This window comes from Protopterus annectens, chromosome 16.part0 (assembly GCF_019279795.1).
Source record: "Protopterus annectens isolate FY-2018-M chromosome 16.part0, PAN1.0, whole genome shotgun sequence".
Taxonomy (NCBI): domain Eukaryota; kingdom Metazoa; phylum Chordata; order Ceratodontiformes; family Protopteridae; genus Protopterus; species Protopterus annectens.
Genome location: NC_056750.1, coordinates 667,240,244 through 667,262,663, shown reverse-complemented (window position 1 = coordinate 667,262,663; position 22,420 = coordinate 667,240,244). Strand labels below are relative to the sequence as shown.

Genomic DNA, 22,420 nt, shown 5'->3' with positions numbered 1-22,420 from the left:
CGTAGCAGTGGGTACCAGTGCTGGTGTGGCCAGTCTGTGGCAATCAGGATTGCTGTTGGTTTTTCCTCCCTTATTTTGAGCAGTACCCTTGAAATGAGTGGTAGCGGGGGAAATGCATAGACCGAGAGATTCACCCACTGGAAGGATAGAGCATCCACTTTCCAGGCCTTGCTGTGAGGTTCCCTGGTCCAGAATTTGCTGAGCTGATGATTGGAGTGGGAGGCAAAGAGGTCCACCTTCAGGATGCCCTGTTTCTTGGTTACAAGTAGAGGGTTCTGTGGTCTAGCTGCCAGTCGTGTGGGTCTAGCAGGTTTCTGCTTAAGATGCCTGCCAGAGAGTTTAGGGAGCCTGGCAGGAATTGTGCTAGCAGGTGTAGTTGCATGGCTGAGGCCATGTGAAAAAGGTCATGGTGAGCTTGCAGAGAGGATAAGCATGAGTACCTCCCTGCTTGTTGATATAACACATCACTGTGGTGTTGTCCATTTTGATTAGTAGAGGCCCCGGGGAGAGTAGGGATCTGAAAGCTGTTATGGTGTGCTGAACAGCTAGCATCTCTTTTTGGTTGATGTGCAGATGTATTTGATTTGGGATCCAATGGCCCTGAATGCATCCGCCATCCACGTGTGCAACCCAGGCATAGTCTGATGCATCTGTGGTGAGGGTCTGGGCGGTGTGAGGTTGTGAGAAGGGAAGTCCCTTGTTGTGGTTGCATGCTGCTGCCCACCAAAGAAAATCTTTCCTTAGACAAGTTATCACTGGTATGAGAGTTTCCAGTTCTTGAGAGTGTTAACACCAAAGGCTTTTTAGGTACCACTGTAGTTTCCTCATATGCAGTCTCGCATATGGAATGAGTAGAATGTAGGAGGCCATGAACCCTAGGGCTTGCAGGATTTTCCTTGCGGATAACTGGGTCCTGGTGGCTAGTTGAGAGAAGTAGCCTGTTCAGTAGGCTTGTTTTTCTGGAGTAAAGAATGCCATCTGGGATGCTGTGCCCAGGCTTGCTCCCAGGAATACATTTTTTTGTGTGTGGGGACTAGTTTTGATTTCTTTTCATTGATAGTATACCCAGGGATGTCAGTAGGTCCTTTACAAAAGTCAGGAGCTGTAGCAGCTTTTCCTCACTGTCTGCCTGAATCAGGCAGTCATCCAAGTATGGGTAAATTTGAATATTTCTTTGTCTGCAAAAAGCAATGGCTGGAGCCAGACATTTTGTGAAATCTCTGGGAGTAGTGGATAAGCCAAAGGGAAGCGCAGAGAACTGAAAGTGCAGAGATCCTGCCCTGAAACGTAGGGATTTCTTGCATGATTCCCAGATTGGGATGTGTAGGTAGGCCACTTTTAGGTCTAGGGTGGCTAACCAAGCATCCTTGGAAAGCATTGATAAAAGCTGCTGGAGGGTGAGCATTTTGAATTTTGGTATCACCAGAAAGGTGTTTAGAATGGATAGATCGAGGATGGGGTGCCATGTGCCCTCTTTTCTGGGTAGCAGGAAGAGTCTGGAGTGGAAACCTTGGCCTATCTGTTCTGCAGGAACATGCTGTATTGCCCTCATGGAGAGCAGGGAAAGGACTTGCTTTTTGGCCTCTGCCCACTGGTTTGGAGGAAGATCTGGGAACTCTTTTGGGGTTGGCGGAGTGTGTAACTAAAATTTGTAACCCTGGGACACTATGTTGAGGACCCAACGGTAGTTGGTAATGGTGGCCCAGTTGCTTGTGTGGAAGGAGAGTTGTCCTCCTAGGGGCACAAGCAGGTGGGCAGAGGTAGGAGGTGGAAGTGTAAAGCCATTGTGAGTTCTTACCATGGGGGGGGGGTGAGGCTCTGCACTCTCTGTTTCTGAAGAGGAGGAACTCCACTGCTTAGATCTCTGCATTCTCTGGGACTGTTGTCTGGGGGGGGGGGGTCTGCTTCCCCTGAGTATGGAATGAGCTGGCCTGGAGGAGGCAGGAAAGGACCAGTGCTTGGAGGGGCAATGCCTACTGAACCTTGGTGGCTGGACCTGTAAGAAGTCTTTAACTGTCTGCAAAGATTTAGCTTTTTCTTCCATCTTTAGGACCTCTTCTGCTTTGGTGCCAAATAAGTTGTCTTTGTTCAAGGGTGCGTCCAATAATTTGGATTTGAAATGGTCTGGCAAGGTCTGTTACTTAAGCCAAGCATGCCTTCTAAGGACAGAACCAGTGACTGCTGCCCTGCAAGATGCTTCTAGGGTGTCAAAACCACATTGTAAGGTGTGCTTAGTTGCTTGACTTGCAGAATGCATTAACTCTTGTAATTCTTTGTTTTCTGCACAAGCAGGAAAAGAAGATTTTTTTTGTTTGAGGAGTTCCTTGGTATGTTGCTGATATTTCAGCATGTGAACTAACAATTTAATGATCTAATATAGCAAGAATAGCAGAGGTGTATACTTTTTTACCCCATCTGTCTAATGCTCTGGAATCCCTATCTGAGGGGGTGGGATTCTTAGCTGAAGTTGCTTTGATTCCTTTAGGTCCTTGAGAAATGACCTCGGGGTCAGCAGTAGGATTTTTTAAAAGAAATTTTCGAGAGTCAGGGACTCTGTAATACTGGTCAGGTTTCCTGGGAGCAGGAGGAAGGGTGTTAGGAGTCAGACTGGATTCCATAAAAACATCATTCACAACATCCAGGACAGTAGGAATGGCCAAAGGTCTGTGCTGTGGTAGATCTAAGAATTCCCTGGAATTCCCTGAGTCTCTTTTTTGACTGAAGGTAGTCCTAACATTCCCATTGGAAATGCTCCCTTAAAGTATGTAGGGTTTCCCCAAATGAAAAATCCTCAGGTGGAGAGGCAGAAGGAATGGATTCCTCTGCATCAGAATCCTCATAAACAGAGACGGGTTGCATATCTTCATATTCAGATGCATCAGAGTCATCGGACTCCTGTTCAGATAAAACTACTGGGGACAAGTCCCTTTCTTTTGGAAGGGGTAGCCTGGCTTCCCCTAATAAGCATAATAAGGTCTTCAGCCATTTTAAGCATTTGAGACTGAGGCAAGGAAGCGGGTGCCTGAGCTTGGGTCATCGTTTTTTTGGGTGTAGTTCGTACCCTGGGCCATAGAAACTTGGTAGTTTTAGAAAGAACTGAAGACGCGAAAGATGTTGTCAGCCTGCATCAAGTATCAGCAGTGTGAAGTACTTCCTCAGAAGCTGGTGCTGCTCAGCAGCTCCGGACCCATCCAAGGTAGAAACATACGCAGGATCCTTAGTCGAAGAAGAGTCTCGTGGCATACCGGACTCCGAAAGGGTCTCAGTAGCGGCTTGCAAATCCACAGAAGCGGGCATCAGGGGCTGCGAAAACGCCACACTGAGGAGCGGAGAACTGACGACTAGCTTAACGGAAGCATCGTCGGCAGTTTTGGACCTGTGTGGTATGTTTTTTTCAGAAGATCGGTAGTCGGATGGCTTAACAAAGCCATATCGGAATTCGAGGACTGACAGCGAAAATATCTAGCTACAATAAGGGCCTGACGACGTATAGTTCTAGCATTGAACATAGCAGAAAAGCAACAGCGGGGGACGTCATGGTCTGGGCCTAAACAGGTGATGCAGTAAGTATGGAAGTCTTGGTGTGGTACTTACTTTCCACAGGCGAGACAATTGTTAACTTTTTCTGGCATTGTTTAGAACAAGGAAAAAGGATCCCCAATGGGGTACTTAGCTTTAGAAGACTTCAACTTCAATTCGGAAATGAAAACTCAGGTAGCGGCCGACCAGCACTCGTGTGAACTACTTCTGCTTCAGACTCCTTGGCAAGAAAGACTGATGTAATGGCGTCAGCTGCCTGACTTTATACCACTGAAAACCTGATGTCAGTCCTGGAGTGACAGCAACCGATGCAAAAATACTAACCCTCTGGAATTCGGGCCAATTGAGGGCTACCCCTGGCAGGATAACCCAAATGTGATGACTGCAACAGTGAAACACTAACAACATCTACACTCCTGATGTGTAGCTTCTATGCATGCCTCATGCTAGGCATTAAGTGCTGAAGACAGTCTTCAACAGATGCAACTTCCTAAGCCCCTTCCCCAATTTCCATCCATGAAAAGCAATGAGCAGGTAACCATTCCTCAAATTTCAACTGGTAGTATAGGATAGTGGCAGTGCTAAACAACTTGGAACACTGGCAGATATGGACACCATGTGAAGGTTCTTTGCAGAAGAAGGAAAGGACAAATCAGTGACAATCCTGCTGTGGTGCTTATAGACCACATGGATACTTCTATGGAATGGAACGGGTGTGTTTTTCTTTAACATCAAACACAAACACTTTACGTGATGACAGTAAAAAGAGGGGTTCAAACACAAATGTCAGAAGTGCAGTCTGTGATGGCCAGGCCAGTCCAGTTCTGAAGTAAGATGCAGTGTTATAAATGCACACCATTAAAAAAAGTTAAATAAGGTTTCAGAACTCAGTATTTTAAATTACTTTATAAGGACTGGATTTTGTTTTCTTGAAAGATGGTTGTACTTATCCATCATCTATTTATTCTTTCCTGTACCATAGGTTCAGCTTTTTCCCAGCACACCTGTCTCACTTCTGAATTACACCCATCTGTTCTTGATCTCACTTTTTTCTTCCAAAATGTTGGTTATGTAGCATACAGTGATAGGACCCTTACTGTGACCCACAGGATCAGGCTTTAAGTAACAGGTCTGGGCATTACAGGAACTAGTACGGGTGGCTGATAAGTAAATTAAATGCTAGCTTATTCATCATGGGGGTGGCTTCCTGCATGGGTATGGCCTCTACCTGAGGTCAGAGGCTCTAGCTCATGCATGTAGAAATAATGGGGACAGAAAGGTAGATCACCTGAAGCAAAGAACATGTGTGTGACAGCATATGCAAACACCCATCCAATACATCATAATGTCCTGCACTAACTGGCTCAGGTTAAGGCAAAAAGGAAAAACCTGCATTAAGATCATACATAAAAATAGCCTCTTATCTCTTTGCTGCCCCCCCACCCCCCACCCCCGCTATGCAGACTGGGAAGGAGCACTGTGACACAGTGGATGGTAGACAGCAACAGAGTCACAAAAAATACCATGAAATAAAGTTTTTTTAAACAACTAAAACACTGGGAGAAGTGTGAGAACTTTACTCTCTAGCTCTTGTTAAATTTCATAAGGGATGAGATATGAAACATCCTTCAGTGCAATCTGGATGAAACACAAGTTGTTCTAAAACTCTGTATTGTTAGTACTTTGATTCTCAACTGCCCAAGTGTGGCTACACTGTTTTATGTCCATGAAAACAGGCAGTTATGGTGTACATGCACATATGCTGCATGCAAGCAAACCAGCTGTAATGGATATCAAACATCTAAAGCTTTGAACTTACCACAAGCGTATCCAAGGTGTCAATGAGGGTTAGAGAAAACCTGAAACAAAAAATATATACTTTGTTTCTCTTTTCGTCATTAAAAGGTGAATAAAATCAGTGCAGTTCTCATTAAACACTAATTAGATTTCACAGACTATCAAATCTGAAGCACAATGTTCTGGGTACATGGCACAGTTATGGTAGGACTGGGTACTGACAAGCTGGGCTGATTGCTCATGTTAAGTATTAAAGTACGTAATAACAGGGAACATTCTGCTCATTCTTTCCTGATCCGCACACAGCCAACCACTACATGTGTCTGCAGATGTTACTCAAAAGCAAGACATGATGACCAAACCCAATTGTGCTCTTTCCCAGAATTGAAAATGTATACTACAGAGAGGAATATAAGCAAACAAGATGAGCAGGTGCAAAGATATGTTCTGTGCTCAGAGTTTGTAATTATATTCACATGGACAGTCTTGAAAAGAGATAAAGAAAAAATCAGACAGTGTTCATGTATCGAATGTCTGCACCATAGAAACTATACAACAGCAGTTAACAAAAAAAAAAAAAAAAAAAAATGGTCATTCTGCAGGAAAATAACAGATGACCAATAGTTTCATTCAACTAGATGATTAAGGCCTTAACAATGATTTCAAGGGGAAAGGTAAAGCTTTTCTGTTTTAATGGACTAGTCTCTAGGATGCTTGTAATAAGTTACTGGTCTCCCTAGAGATTTGTAAAGAGGAACTACAATCCATGACACCCTACTAGCAATGTATCTCAGAATTAGCAGTACAAAATGCATATGTTCCTTACTAGAGACTGTATACTGCTCACAGAACTGAAACCATAAACATTTTTCTTGCTAAATGTCCACATAATTATTTGCACTGAAATTCAAGCAATTCATGGCCTACCATTAACTAATAAAATTAATTTCTTCTCAAAAACTACTAATGCAGTTTAAACGTGGCATCAGACAGAGCTTTTGTAAGCTTAGAGCCTGTTAGAGACATCTGTGTATGACAACATGAATAAAGGTCTTCTTACAGGTGCCTTTTTTCAATCATCTGAAATGGTACACAGGCACACTGCGACCTACTACTACAAAAGCTTACCCTTTAAGGTTTTGGGGGTGATTCCCTCAAATTAAGCACAAAGAACAGTAAAAGTATAAATACAACAGTCTCTTTATAATCAGGTCACTCTATCCAATAGACGCTACAAAGTTCAGTACTATGGAGTAAACATCATGCTTTACGTAGGGGATCCTGTCGTATCTGGTCACAACTCTAAAAACAGCTTTATTTAAAAAGAGAAAAGGACATTAATGTGTTCGAAGACCACTGTCTCTAAGTCAGAGAAGTGAGCATCTCATGCTTCTTGTAGCTCGTACAGGCTCCTGCTTGCACTTGAGAACTCAAATATGAGTTTGGACAAGCAGGTGCCCAGCATACCTGAAAACATTATACAAGTTTGAGTGAGCTACATGCAGCAGCCACTGGGAGGTAGCGGAAGAGGCTGGGAGTGTAGATTAGGACAGCAATTGGCAGGGGATTTAGGCTTAGGGATCTGAAGGGCAGTTTTAGATTTATGTAGTGTCAGGAGGGGTTATGCATTTTGGGAGCAGCAGAGGAATTTTAGCTTTAAGGAGGTAGCTGTTGTTTTAGGTTTAGGAAACAAGGATTCAGGTTAGGAACTAGGTAGAGCACTGCTAGAGTTATACAGTTCAATAGGGACAGATGTTGGGAGGGCTAAGTAGATAAGCAAGACTGGGACAATGGTACTTAAGCACTTATAGTAGACCTGAATGGGGTCTATATTAGAACACCAAATGTTCAAAATTTAGAGTGTTCTAATATCGGACCCTATGAATCGAAAATTTAAAACATCGAACATACAGAACAGCAAATTTTTTCCTAGGGAATAAATTCGCTGTTCTAAAACACATACACACAACACAAGCACACCAGACAAACAGCAATCCACACACATATACCTAAACTCTTACACCTAACCCTACACTAAACTATACACACACCACTAACTATCCACTTACCTTAACCCAAACCCTAACCCTAATGTCCGTCACTATCGCACAGTCACCTCACCCGCCCCCTAACCCTAACTCACCTACCCCGCCCTAACCCTCACATCCACACAATCGCACACTTACCTGACCCACACCCTAACCCTAACTCACATAACCCGCCCTACCCTCACATCCACACAATCGCACACTTACCTGAACCCGACCCATAACTTTCCACCACAGCGCTGAAAATACCGAAGCAACAGAAACGGACAACCAAATTCTTTCCCTAGGAAAAAATTCAGTTTTCTGTTTCTTCGATATTTTCAGCATTCACTGAAAATGGGTCGATATTAGAACACTCAAAATTTTTAACGTTCGGTGTTCTAATATAGACCCACCTGAATGCACTTGCTACAAGCATGACAGCACTTGTAGTAGACCTACTTTGATTATGTTTGGTTCTTGCTAGCCTTAAATGATGTAGTGGTGTTGAGGTAAAACTTGTTAAATAAACACTTGAGTCTTTTGGTAATTTAGGGTACAACTTTTTTATTAAAATAGAAAAACACACATGTGCCTGAGACAGTACTTAGTAGGTCACGTTTTTTCGAACAAAAGATTTTTTAGACATTATATAGAAAATCTTATTAAAGTAATGCATTTTATTTATGAAACCACTGTTAGCATCCAATAGAAATATAACAAGGCAGTACATTTCATCTATCATACCACTATCCTGTATCCAACAGGAAAATGCCAAGTTAGTAGAAAATACATCTTATATTTGTTATCTATATTTTGTCCTAATAAGAAATGAGTTTCCGTTCTGCTATGTGCCTGCAAGGAAAGCAGGGCCTCAGGCTAAGGTACTAGAAACTATGAGAAGCTTCTTCCCAGTACTTTTCCATTACTTCAAGATACTTTGCAGTCACGTACACTAACCTGTTAACAAACACATGCATTTAACCCTTTGCAACCTCTACAATCCCTCCTTTGATGCTAACAAAGCATCACACTAAAACTACTTTTAGAGACCAAACATATTTGTATACATTATGCAAAACCCTTTAGAAACTATTTTTTTTTTATTTTACCAAAACCTTTATTAGTACACTTGGTAAAGGCATATTTTCAAAGTTATTTGCATGCACATTTTGTAGTGCAGTAGAAGACTGAGATGCAATAAGCTTAGTTATTACAACGCTGCACAAAAACAAGCAAAAATAGAATTATAATAACAGCAATGAGCATAATAAACTTTAGAATATCACCACCTCATTTAGAAAAAAAAAATGAATGAGCCATGCCCACTGTGAGCTGTCAGCCTCCTTGGTATTAGACAGTTTAGCTACTTTTTGGATAATTTTTAAATGGCTATGTATGGCATGCTCATTATCAGAAATAAACGTATAGCATTTTTTGTGCATGAGTGTGCACGTATCCCCCTTTTGATGCAGTCACAAAGTCAAGCGCCATTTTGTTTTGCAGCACTATAGCACACATACTACTCACTTCTGCAGTGATTAAATTCACAGATTTAAAAGTTGCATTACTGAGTATTTTAACAACTTGGATAACTTTTGTAACTTCCATACTGCTTTTGGAGCTCGTTCAGCAGGAAATAAACCCACCTCAGAAATAACATTACCAAGGTCCATATGATAAAGTCCTTTAAAAGCTATTTTTTAAAATCATGATGGCGAATTTAAGATGCATCAATTTCACCAATTGGATGTTTTACAGTCTGAGTCTCTCAGACATTTTGGATTTTTTTGCTGGGCAAATTGGTTGCATGTTGGATAGCTTGAACAAGTCCAATAAAACATCTGCCATTTCAATTGCTTGTGAGCCATCTATAGGCTTTTTTTTTCAGACAAAATAATAACCTTGTTTTAATGCATATACATATGATTTTAAATCTTCATCGTTTATTGTTGGGTGCCTAAATGGGCTAACACTATTCAAATTTTTTATAAATAGGATCATTATTAGTCACATTTTTGAAGGCCCCCAACAGATTGTTTTTTTTTTTTTGTTTTAATTTTACAGGGCATGCTAATCAATGTGATATTACATTTACTATGTCCCATAATTCAGGTGCCATTCTGCTGCAAACAATAAACTCCTTTGAAATTATTCTGCAATGGGAGGGCTACAGTTTGGCTTTTGTTTTTATTATTTTCTTTTGGTAACGCCTGTCAATACTCTGAAACATTTAAAGGAAATACTCTGGATGGAATACCAATCAGTGCAGTTGGCATAGCAGCACATACCCAACAATTGCTCACATTGAATGTTACTGCATAAGTTTGCAGAAAAGCATTAAATGTATTAAATGAAGGATGCCAGTCTGCCACTGTTTGTTTAGGCTTAAGTGCTGCTACGTGCCTACAAATAAATTAGGGCCTCAGGCTAAGGTATTAAAAACTACAAAAAGTTTCTTCCAGTACTTTTCTATGACTTCAAAATACTTTTGCAATCACGTACACTAACCTGTTAACATAAACTTGCATTTAACCCTTTACAACTTCTACAGCTGCTAATACATCTAAAACTGAAGCAACTTCATACTTCAGTGCTAATAAACTGGAGAAATCCTACCCCACCTCATTTTCAAAACATAACTGAATACTACTTTTGCAAGCCCTACTAATTTTTGAGCATCTGGCTAGAACTCTCATTGTCATTCAACTCTGACTCTAAGACAGACACCATTAAGGTGCCTACTCTACTATAAACATCAAACTTTTAAGATCACCAATCCTAGAACCGAGGAAGGAAATTGTTAAAATATCCTGCTTAAATAGTTACTCCAAATGATAACATCCTACCCTTTACAAAATATTCATCTACTTCAAAAACAACCCTCAAAAAATTCTGTAGCTTCATCTCTTGAGGAGAATCCAGACATTGTTGATTATCACTACAAAAATGCCAATTAGCTCTAAATAAAGAACATAACTTCTATACTTTGTGATCTGTTACTTCACAATAACTACTGCAACCCAACCCGACCCTAGCTAAAATGCACACTGTTTTACCTTCAGTACCTTGAAGTATTCCAAGAACTATGCAAGCATAGGAATGGAGAAAGGAAATTTTACCAACAGGAACAACTGCAAACAGGGGTACAAAAAACATGTGAGAGGGGGGCTGGAGTTTACTGTAGAAAAGTAGCAAAGGAACTGAGGTATTGAGAGCAAATAACCATTGCTAGAAAGGTAACAAATGGGATGGGGCTAAGCAGAAGTTTGGACTGCATGTTAGAGACTACCTTCCCTAGCAGGGATTGATAAAAGGGTATAGACATAGTGATAAGTGAAAGAGCAGCTATGGTAGAATTTATAGCTGAGTCTAGAACAGAAGCTGCTTTTAAAAAATAGATAATCAGTAAGGCATACAAGATGCGGCATGGCAGCTATAAAAATCAATCAGATGAAGTTAGAAAGGAAAAGAAAAAGACAATGGAAAGAATTTACAAAAGGAAAAGTAGGAGAGCATCTGCATGGCTTCCAATGCAACAAAGTCAAAAAGGTTTAGGATTTTTGCATGGAAGTGTTTGCATAGTCATTGTAAACCCTAAGCAGACTTCAGAGAATTTCTCGTCATGCAGACAGTAAATGCTGGAGATGTGATAGGAAAGAGAAAGGTATCTGGGAATGTGATTTTTGGAAATGTTAACAACTTGACAGATTTTAAATATTCCCTACAGAGTACTGTCAAAAATAATGGTTGTGACTAAGAACTATAATGTAAGATGCAAATTGCCTAAGTTTAATACTACTCCCCACCACAAAAGTAATTACTAAAAATAGAAATCAAAATCTAAGTTAACTGCAACTTAACTACTAAATATTATATACAAGATAGAAGAATTGGAGGTAAGATCATTAGAAAGTCAACGGAGCAAATTATGTGGAACTAAATGAAATTTGTGGGAATGATCTACGGGCACTAACATTCAGGAGGAGGTGAAAAGTTTAAGATAAGGCAGGAACTGAGTGATTTATGTAAAGTTGGAGTGCATGATATAAACATATGTATACTGGTAATATGTTTTGGTTTCTTTTATGTTGATGTTTGGATACCGATGTAACTGATTAAAATGTGATGATGTAATAAAAATGTTAAAAAGTCTACCCAAAGCTTTCTGACCCATTTATCCCCCCCAATGGCTATCTACGAGTAGCTTCACTGCAATCTGAGGAGTGAGTCAAGATAGGCTAAGCCATTGTCCTTAGGTGGTCTGGATTTTTATTATTATGTCTCATCTTCAGTCCAGACCCAACAACCATCACAGAAAGACATGGATGATCTGCAGGCATGCTTCCCACTGCTTTGAGCTGTTAACCACCTGCTACTTGTAGTACAGAGCTCAATTCCTTCAGCATCCATTTGGTGCGACTCTGAGCACATCATTTAACCTGACAGTGCCCTAAAGTAACAGAGACATTCAGCTAGGCTCTTCAATGAGCCTATAAGCTGGGGACCCCAGTCTCCATAATAAGCTGCACCCCTTGCCTGAAATCCGACCCTACTCTCTGGACTGGAGAAGAAGCAAAAAAGAAGTTATGTACTCACCATAACGTTCCATGTTTGTTGTCCATCTCACCCTTCATTCTTACATATGGGTACGGAGCCGATCCTCGGCTATGACGCGGACGATTACAGAGCTCGAAGTCTCTCAGTTGGCACTTGGCAAAGGAAGGTATCCCACAGTGCACTAGTAAGAATCCCCAAATCTTGTTTGCTGCTGTCTAAAAAAGTGATAGAAGGTATTTCCACAAGGAACATCAAAGATGAAAGGTGTCCACCCTACAGAAGATAGATACTATCTTGTCTCCATATCCTCCAAGGATACATGGACAGGGGTAGGTGGGTGGGTTCTTAAGAATGAAGGGTCGAGATGGACTACAAACATGGAATATTATGGTGAGTACATAACTTCTTTATGTTCTGTAGTCCTATCTCACCTTCATTCTTACATATGGGGCAGCGTCCCTAGCACCTTTTTCTCAGGTGGCTCACGGGAATATACTCCTACAAACCGTGGAACCAAAGGAGGCTCTATCCCTTGAGGCCAAATCCAATTTGTAATGAGTAATAAAGGTATGACGGGTAGTCCAAGTTGCTGCTGCACACAAACAGTCAATTGGGACTCTGGCTTGAAAGGCAGCAGATGTGGATACCGATCTGGTAGAATGAGCCTTAATTTTAAACAGAAGTTCTTTGCCATTGGAAGAGTAAATAAACGATATACAATTTGAAATCCAATTTGATAATGTTATCTTAGAGACTGGCATACCTTTTCTTGTCTCAGAAAAAGATACGAACAACTGGTCTGATCTCCTAAGCTCCTTGGTTCTATGTATATAGAACCTCAACTGTCTGTGAACATCAAATTGATGAAACTTATATTCCGCTCTGTTTGAATGATTAGGAAAAAAAGACTGTCAGTTCAATAGTTTGATTCATACCAGATTGAGAGCAAACCTTGGGGATGAAGGACAGATTTGTACAAAGGGAAACTCTGTCTCTATGAAAGATCAAGTAAGGAGGTTTGACTGACAGTGTTTGTAACTCTGACACTCTTCTGGCAGATGTAATGGCTACTAGAAAAATGGTCTTCCATGAAAGGAACTTTAATTCACAACTGTGTGTGGGTTCAAAATGTGGGGAAATAAGTTTGGACAGAACAAAATTTAGATCCCAGGGAGATACAGATTCCTGAAAAGGAGGTCTCAGCAAGGTAGTGCCTTTTATAAATGATTTACACAATCTGTGAGCAGTAAGATTAGGTTCATGTTGCCCCAAATGAAAACTGAAGATCGCTACCAATTGAACTTTGATTGTAGCAGCAGCTGATGCCTGATGAAAAAGTTCGGTTAGGAATTCTAACACCAAGGGAATGGAGGCTGTGTAAGGATCTTATGTTTTTTTCTCGTGCCCAGAAAGAAAATCTTTTCCATTTCCTAGCATACAATTTTCCTGTAGAAGGCTTGTGAGAAGATGCGAGGATATGTGTAACTGCAGGGGAGAAATCATGAAGCCTGACTAGAGATGGAAGTGGAGCAGCTACGCTGTCAAGTTGAGGGTGTGGAGACAGGGGTGGAAGGTGCCTGACGTGTGTCAGAAGGTCTGGAACTGGGTCCAGAGTCCATGGATCATCCAGAAGGCGAGGCCCGAGAAAGGGGAACCAAATCTGACGAGGCCAGTAAGGAGTGATAAGAATCATTCTGCTTCCCAAGGTCTTTGCTTTCTGGATCACTTTCGATATTAGCGGAAAGGGAGGGAATGCATAAAGAAGTCCCGAGGGCCAACTGTGAACAAGTGCGTCTCTTGGTGTCTCCCACGGGGAGGATAAGGGAGAAGTAGCTGCTGCATTTGGCATTGATTGAGCTGGCAAACAGATCGCAGAAAGGCTGTCCCCATTTGCGGAAAATCTATTCCGTGACTTTCTGATTCAGAGACCACTCGTGAGGCATCAAGACTGCCCTACTGAGCTTGTCACCTATCACATTGGTTGTCCCCGGGATATGCTTTGCAACTAGAAAGCATTGGGAAGATATTGCCCACTGCCAAACACAAAGAGCCTCTCGACATAGTGGGTAGGATCCGATTCCTCCTTGTTTGTTTACATACCATACCACTGACATATTGCCTGACTGGATTGCCATTGTCCCTAGAGGAAGAACGTTGTGAAGTGCTTGCAACGCTAGTAGCACTACTGTCATCTCTAAGACATTGATATGCAAGTAAGTCTCGTGTTCTTGCCATGTGCCTTGGACTGTCCTGCCTAGATAATGCCCCCCCCCAACCCTATCTGGGAGGCATCCGTGGTCACAGTAGCAACGGGCTGGCAAGGAATGAATGATGTCCCTATTGTTAGCTGATTGGACTGAATCCACCAACGAAGGTCTTTTTTGCAAGATTCCATTATCAAAATAGGATGAGACAGAGGTGGTTGTTGAAGAGGCCACTGGGAAAAGAGTAACTATTGACGGATTCTCATATGTAGTCTGGCTAGAGGAACTAGAGTTATAGTAGAGGTCATGGATCCTAGAAGTTTGAGCACTGTCTTGGCTTTGACTTTGTGTTGGGGAAGTAGACTGTACATCTTTTTGTCTTAGATTTGATATTCAGTCTGCAGGAAGGCGAGCCATCATGGCGACTGTGTCTATTTCTGCGCTTATAAAAGTCACATATTGAGAGGGTGACAAGGCAGACTTTTCCCAATTTATAGTAATCCCTAGCTGAATGCAGACTTGAATGATTGAATCCCTGGCTTGTAGAAGTAGGTGCCTGGTGGTGGCAGTCAAGAACCAGTCATCCACGTACGGAAACACTTGGAATCCAAAATGTCTCAAGTGAGCCGTTGCTACTGCCATGCATTTGGTGAACACCCTGGGGGGCTGTGGTGAAACCAAAGAGCAGAGCATGAAATTGGTAATGACTGGCGCCCAGCTGGAAGCATAAATGATTCTTCGATGCTCTGTCCATTTTTATGTGGTAGTACGCATCTTGGAGGTCTATGGAGCACATCCAGTTGTCTTTTCCCTAACAAAGGGAGTTTAGACTGCAATGTCACCATTCGGAACTTGGACTTTTTCACTGATTCGTTTAATTTGCTGAGATCCAAAATGGGCCTCCAGTCCCCTGTTCGTTTTGGCACTAAAAAGAATCTGGAGTAAGTTCCGAATCCTATCTGGTCTGCGGGGAAGGTTTGGATTACTTTCTTTTGAAGCAACATTTGGACTTCTATAGTCGTTTGATCCCTGTGACTGGGTGAAGCATCTGGGATTTTCTTGGTGGGATGAGGTGGAAAAGAGAAGTGTATGGAGTATCCTCTGGAAATTATTCTTTGTACCCACTTGTCTTGGGTGATGTCATGCCAGGCTTCTGGATACAAAGATAAGTGACCCCAGACTGGCTTCAGAGAAGCGCAGTCGGGCCCCACTTCAGGAGCGCTGACAGGGATGTCCACGAAGGGAATCGCGGCCACCCTGATTTTGCAGGTCCTCCCCCACCTCTAGGGCGATGTCTACCATTGCCGCCTCCCTCCTCTGCCTCTGAAGGAGGAATCACCTTGTGCGTCCGGGAAAAATCTCTGATGTTTCTTGAACCACATTTTCCTACCTCTCTGACCCTTAGGGTAAGGTCTAGAAGGTACGGAAAAATGTACTCCCATGGCAGAGAGAGTTTTCCCTTCCTGCTCGCACCTGGTGAGTGTATCTTTTACCTTTGGTCCAAACAGAGAGGAACCGTCAAAGGGGGCATTGGTAAATGCAGATTTGAAGGGCTCCGCAAAGTTACATAAACGCATCCAGGAGTGTCTCCTAAGGGAAACTCCTTAACCCGAAGCCCTGCTCGCTCCATCTGCTGCATAAGATATCAGCCTCATGGAGGAGTTAACAATGGAGTTTAAGACGGACAACTGAGCAGTAACCTTCTCAGGGACTCCTTCAGCTAATGTACCTTGGACAGCATCACCTAGCTCCTTTCGGAGATATCTTTGAAGCCTAGTAAAATGGGTGAGGTAATTCAGCAATCTGAGTGTAAACGCCTCTGAAGAGAAGATACGCTTCCCATATCTATCCATCGTTCGGGACTCCTTGTTTGGTGGATGGACAGATGAGGAAGTTTCCGCTAGTTCTTTCTTTGTGGCTGCTGCCACAACCATGGCATCTACAGGCACACCTTTAGTCAAAAACTCTTTCTCTTTGGGGGCTGAAAGAAATTTGTTGGGCCTTCTGGGGACTGGTTCCATGGCATCAGGAGTTTCCCCACATCTTTCAACTGACTAGATCCAAAAGCTCATCAAAAGATGGAGACACCCAAGAGGCTGAAGGTTGAGACCCGAAAGCCTTCAGGTACACTGACTCCTCATCAGAAGGGGTGACAGTGGGCCAACCGCCTCTCTGTTTCAGGATCTCTAGGATATCTACAAAGGAGATATCATCAGAGGACGACCTAGGAGACCCTTCTGACTCCTTGAGGTCAGTGTCAGAGGTGATGAACTCATCAGGGGAGTCTACATGCTTCCTCTTGCAAGTTCTCTTCCAAGGAGGCTTCTCAGAGGGCAGATCTCTCTGGCTCCGAGGACACCCCCGGTTCCGAGGAAGCAGAAGTAGCCCTCGGCTCCAAAGCAATCGGCTCCGAGATAGATGTAGGATTCGAGCTCAACCTAGCCGATGCACCGAAAGGTAGGCTCGGAACCGAAGAAGTCCGGGTCCAAGCCTCCCTGTCGGGGTCGACTGGTGAGCTTCGGCTCCTAGACACCAAGGATGGCGCCAAAGGTGTCGGAGCAAAACTCGGCTCCAAGACAGACACGAGAGGTGCTGGAACTGAAGGTTCCACAACAAGTGGCACTGATACCTCTGGCTCCGAAGGAACAACATGGCTCGGAGGAGGAACAGAAGCAGGGAGAATGGCCTTAGATGGCTCCAGAACCGATTGGGTCGGAGCCGGCAACAAATTAGCTAGTGCCGACGACTTCAAGAGTCTAAGCACTACTCTCTCTACATCCTCTTCAGAAAGACTCTTGGAGGATCTGGAAGACAAGGGAGGTGACAGATCTCTGCAAAATTGGAGATCTGAGAGATGGGGAGACTGGTAATAATTCTCTAGACCGGCTCAGAGGTAAAAGTTCAGTAGTCTGCTCCGAAAAATTTGGGGCCGGCACTGGAGTGTTGATATCGATAACCTCGACTGACTCAGAGGACAGTGGAGCCAAAGTGGTAGAAGGTTTGTTCAATTTTGAGATTTTTTTGTGGAGGTCCAGATAAAATAGTCGGTGTGGGAGAATGTCTCTTGGCCGACTTGACCTTCTCTTTTTTAGAAGAGGGAGACCTGGAATGCGATGATGAAGAGCTGGCTAAATCCTCCTCAAAGGAAGGCTTAAGGAGACCTTTCAGGATAATTTTGTTCTTCCTTTCCTGGAGAACCCGATACTGAAGGAGTGACAAAAGGAACACGTCTCCTGAAGATGTATGGCACCTAGACAGTAAACATCAATTACTATGTCCGTCAGTCAGTGACATTTTTTGAGAGCATTTGAGACACTTTTTAAAACCCAAAGGTTTATGATCCTTAGACTCCTTAGACATATTGTCACAAACACAGGAGGGAAGGCATGAAGAGAGGACAAGGTCTTCTAACTCAACCCGGCCTAGCACTGCACACAAGGAAAAAACAACAGAGGACTAGGTCCTCTAACTTAAACAGGCCTAGCCCTGCTCAAGAACAACACACAAAGATGAGTACAAAACAGAGGACTTGGTCCTCTAACTTAAACGGGCCTAGCCCTCCTGAGGAAATAACACTAGAGAAAGGTTAATAGAGGACTAGGTCCTCTAACTTAAATGGACCTAGCCGTAAACAGAGGAAAAGCTACATCAAGAATTTGCTACAAGAATTACAATAATTCAACAACACGCTAACTAACTAGCTAATAAGAATTAATGAAAGAACACAGCACACAGCTATCAAATGTATACTACTATTCTAGTCAAAAAATACAAGATTAGAAAAAGGTCCTAACCCAAACACGGACCTACGCTAAGATATGTAAATATAACAAAAAACTAGCACACCAAGTAAGGGATACCACTCAGAGGAGAACAAGGCCTGCGGAAGTGACGGCCAAGTTTTCAATAACAACTTTGCAAATTTTCAAAAACACACTACTAATTTACTATCTAATAATAACGACGACTAAGCTATTTATACTAAGCTACTACTATTATGAAAAAAACGATCACTATAAGCAAGAATAATGGAGAATAATCCAACTTAGCCACGGCCAAGAAAGAGAGCACTTCTGAACTCGTAGACACAGCAAACAAGATCTGGGGATTCTTACTAGTGCACTATGGGATACCTACCTTTGCCACGAGCCAACTGAGAGACTTCGAGGTTTGTAATCGGCCGAGTTGGAGCAGAGGATCGGCTCTGAACCCATATGTAAGAATGAAGGCAAGAGTGGACTACAGAACATCTGCACTTCATTCCTCCCTTCAATCAAACTACTCAGGACCTTGGTCCACTTTTTGAACCTGGATCGGTCATAGCTCAGTTCTTCTATGTAATGGAGCCAGAGCATAACACAAGAATGTTGCCAGTAGTCTTACTACAAAACTAATAAAATAACTTCAAAGAAAGGGACAACAGTCAGAATCTAAGTAAAAAGAGCATATGTTATAAGGAATTTTGGTTCAACAAATTATCAAATCTGTAACCAAGCCAATAAAATTGCTCAAAATCTAAACTGAATTTTGACTACAGCAGACTTATGAATTAATATTTGTTTCTTCAACTTGCAATACTGAAACAAACACAAAAAAATGACTGGTGCAAAAGCCACAGATTAAAACTCAATGCAAAGAAGTGCATTATATTGCCTTTCAGGAAACTGTCCACCCAGACAAATTATTCCACTTATAAAACACCCTCAAGAGGTGACTCAGCAGTTAGAGATCTGGGAACATATGTAGTAAATAATCTGGCCTTTGACCAACATGTATCCAAGAAAAGAAGAAAAATCATTCTATGTCGCCAAACTTATAAGTAAGGGTATGGCATCCAGGTCCAAGGAAGTTATAGTACCACTCTACTAGGCCCCTTATTAAACCCATCAGTGAGTACAATGCCCCCTTAGGCATGTACCTGATAAGGGACATACAACAGCTGAAATGCCCACTGAAACTCCTCACCAAGAGAATCTAGGGTATGCATTGCCCTAACATAATGCCTTACACCTCTGCCTCTACACCTGATGTCCCACAGGTTGCTGATAGGAGTTCTGTGCTTGGAATATAAGGCATCCTTACATCCAGCCCTGATGGAACTTTAGCACATCTGCAAAAAAAGCAGCACCAGAAACACTAGATCCAGGGATTTAAACATTGCTTGCAACATAAACAGAACATGCTGGTGAGACAGATGCGTCTCAAAGGATCCCTATGATCTGGAATAGGCTCCCCATCCATGTGAAGTAGAGTTCATCCCTAACCCTATTCAAACTTAACATTAACTACCATCATCAGCCCACTTTTTCCCATTGTCTACATGGGGTTGGGGAATCATGTTAATTGTCACCATCTCTCTTGATTCTCTTCTTCTTTCGGCTGTTCCCATTAGGGGTCGCCACAGCAGATCAACTGTTTCCATTTCTTCCTGTCCTCTGCATCTTGCTCTGTCACACCAACCACCTGCATGTCCTCTCTCACCACGTCCATAAACCTTATCTTAGGCCTCCCTCTTTTCCTGTTACCTGGCAGTTTCATCCTTAGCTTCTTTTTCCCAATATACTCTGCATCCCTACTCAGCACATGTCCAAACAAATGTAATCTTGCCTCTCTGGCTTTGTCTCCAAACCATCCAACCTGAGCTGACCCTCTAATATACTTATTCCTAATCCTGTCCATCCTTGTCACACCCAGTGCAAATCTTAACATCTTCAGCTCTGCCACGTCAAGCTCTGACTCCTGCCTTTTTGTCAATGCCACTGTCTCCAACCCATATAACATAGCTGGTCTCACTACCCCTCTTGTAGACCTTCCCTTTCACTCTTACTGGTACTAGTCTGTCACAAATCACTCCTGACACTCTTCTCCACCCACTCCATCCTGCCTGTACTCTCTTCTTCACCTCTCTTCCACACTCACCATTACTCTGAAATGTTGATCCCAAGTACTTAAACTCATCCACCTTCGCCACCTCCACTCCCTGCATCCTCACCATTCCTCTATCCTCCCTCTCATTCACACACATATTCTGTCTTAGTCCTGCTGACCTTCATTCCTCTTTTCTCTAGAGCACATCTCCACCTCTCCAGGGTCTCCTCCACCTGTTCCTTACTCTCACTACAGACCACAATGTCATCTGCAAACATCATAGTCCACGGGGACTCTTGTCTGATCTCGTCTGTCAACCTGTTCATCACCATTGCAAATAAGAAAGGGCTCAGAGCTGATCCTTGATGTAATCCCACCTCCACCTTAAACGCATCCGTCACTCCCACTGCAGACCTCACCGCTGTCACACTACCCTCATAAATACGCTGTACCACTCTTACATACTTCTCTGACACTCCCGACTTCCTCATACAATACCACAACTCCTCTCTAGGCACGCTGTCATATGCTTTCTCTAAATCCACAAAGACACAATGCAACTCCTTCTGACCTTCTCTGTAATTCTCCATCAACACTCTCAGAGCAAACATCGCATCTGTCGTGCTCTTTCCTGACATGAAACCATACTGCTGATCACTAATCATCACCTCCCTTCTTAACCTAGGTTCCACTACTCTTTCCCATAACTTCATGCTGTGACTGATCAGTTTAATCCCTCTGTAGTTACTACAGCTCTGCACATCACCCTTATTCTTAAAAATCGGTACCAAAACACTTTTTCTCCATTTTTCAGGTATCCTCTCACTTTCCAAGATTTCATTAAACAATCTAGTTAAAAACTCCACTGCCATTTCACCTAAACACCTCCACGCTTACACAGGTATGTGATCTGGACCAACAGCCTTTCCGTTCTTCATTCTCTTCATAGCTATCCTTACTTCCTCATTGCTAATCCACTGCACTTCATGATTCACTATCCGCACATCATCCAATCTTCTCTCCCTCTCATTCTCTTCATTCATCAACCCCTCAAAGTACTCCTTCTATCTGCTCAACACACTCGCCTCGCTTGTGAGTACGTTTCCCTCATTATCCTTTATCACCCTTACCTGCTACACATCTTTACTAGCTCGGTCCCTCTGTCTAGCCAATCGGTACAGGTCCTTTTCTCCCTCCTTAGTGTCCAACCTTTTATACAACTCTTCATTCGCCTTATCTTTGCTTTCGCCACCTCTCTCTTTGCCATGCAGCTCATCTCCTTATACTCTTGTCTACTTTCTTCATCTCTTTTACAATTCCACTTCTTCGCCAATCTCTTCCTCTGTATACTCTCCTGTACTTCTTCATTCCACCACCAGGTCTCCTTGTCCTCCTTCCTCTTTCCAGATGTCACACCAAGCACCTTTCTAGCCATCTCTCTTACTAGCTCTGCTGTAGTTACCCAGCTATTCGGTAACTCTTCACTGCCACCCAGTGCCTGTCTTAACTCTTCCCTGAACATCATCTCGCAATTACCCTTTTTCAGTTTCCACCATTTGATCCTTGGTGCTGCCCTCACACTCATCCTCCTCTTCTTGATCACCAATGTCATCCTATGAACCACCATCTTATGCTGCTTAACTACACTTTCCCCTGCCACCACTTTACAGTCTCCATTCTCCTTCAGACTGGCCCTTCTACATAAGATATAATCCACCTGTGTGCATCTTCCTCCACTCTTGTATGTCACCCTATGCTCCTCCCTCTTGTTAAAATACGTATTCATCACAGCCATGTCCATCCTTTTCACAAAATCCACTACCATCTGACCTTCTGCATTCCTTTGCTTAACACCATACCTACCCATCACATCCTCATCCCCTCTGTTCCCTTCATCAACATGCCCATTGAAATCTGCTCCAATCACCAGTCTCTCACCCTTGGGTACAGTCATCACCACTTCATCCAACTCACTCCACAATTTTTCTTTCTCATCCATTGCACACCCAACTTGTGGAGCATATGCACTAACAACATTCATCATTACACCATCAATTTCCAGATTCATAAACATCACTCTATCCGACACTCTTTTCACCTCCAAAACACTCTTAGTATACTGTTCCTTCAGGATAATGCCTATGCCATTTCTCCTCCCATCCACACCATGATAAAACAATTTGAAACCACCTACGATACACCTAGCCTTGCTCCCCTTCCATCTGATCTCTTGCACACACAATATACCAACCTTCCTTTGGTCCATCATATCAGCTAGCTCTCTCCCTATACCAGTCATACTGCCAACATTCAAAGTTCCGACCCTCACTATCACAGTCCTAGCCTTTACCTGCCTTCGAGCATGCCTTCCCCCTCTTCTTCTCCTTCGGCCAACAGTAGCCCAATTTCCACCAGCACCCTGTT

The 22,420-nt window shown here is 42.8% G+C and overlaps 1 protein-coding gene across 2 annotated transcripts in view; it reads right to left on the bottom strand.

The window, feature by feature from the left end:
• Window positions 1–22,420, bottom strand: part of LOC122790747 (ER degradation-enhancing alpha-mannosidase-like protein 3) — a 765,530-nt gene that overhangs the window by 527,544 nt on the left and 215,566 nt on the right. For both annotated transcript variants that reach the window (XM_044058342.1, XM_044058343.1), the window contains exon 4: window positions 5,360–5,399. In XM_044058342.1, coding sequence (XP_043914277.1) covers window positions 5,360–5,399 — 40 coding nt within the window. The remainder of the gene's footprint in view (window positions 1–5,359; window positions 5,400–22,420) is intronic.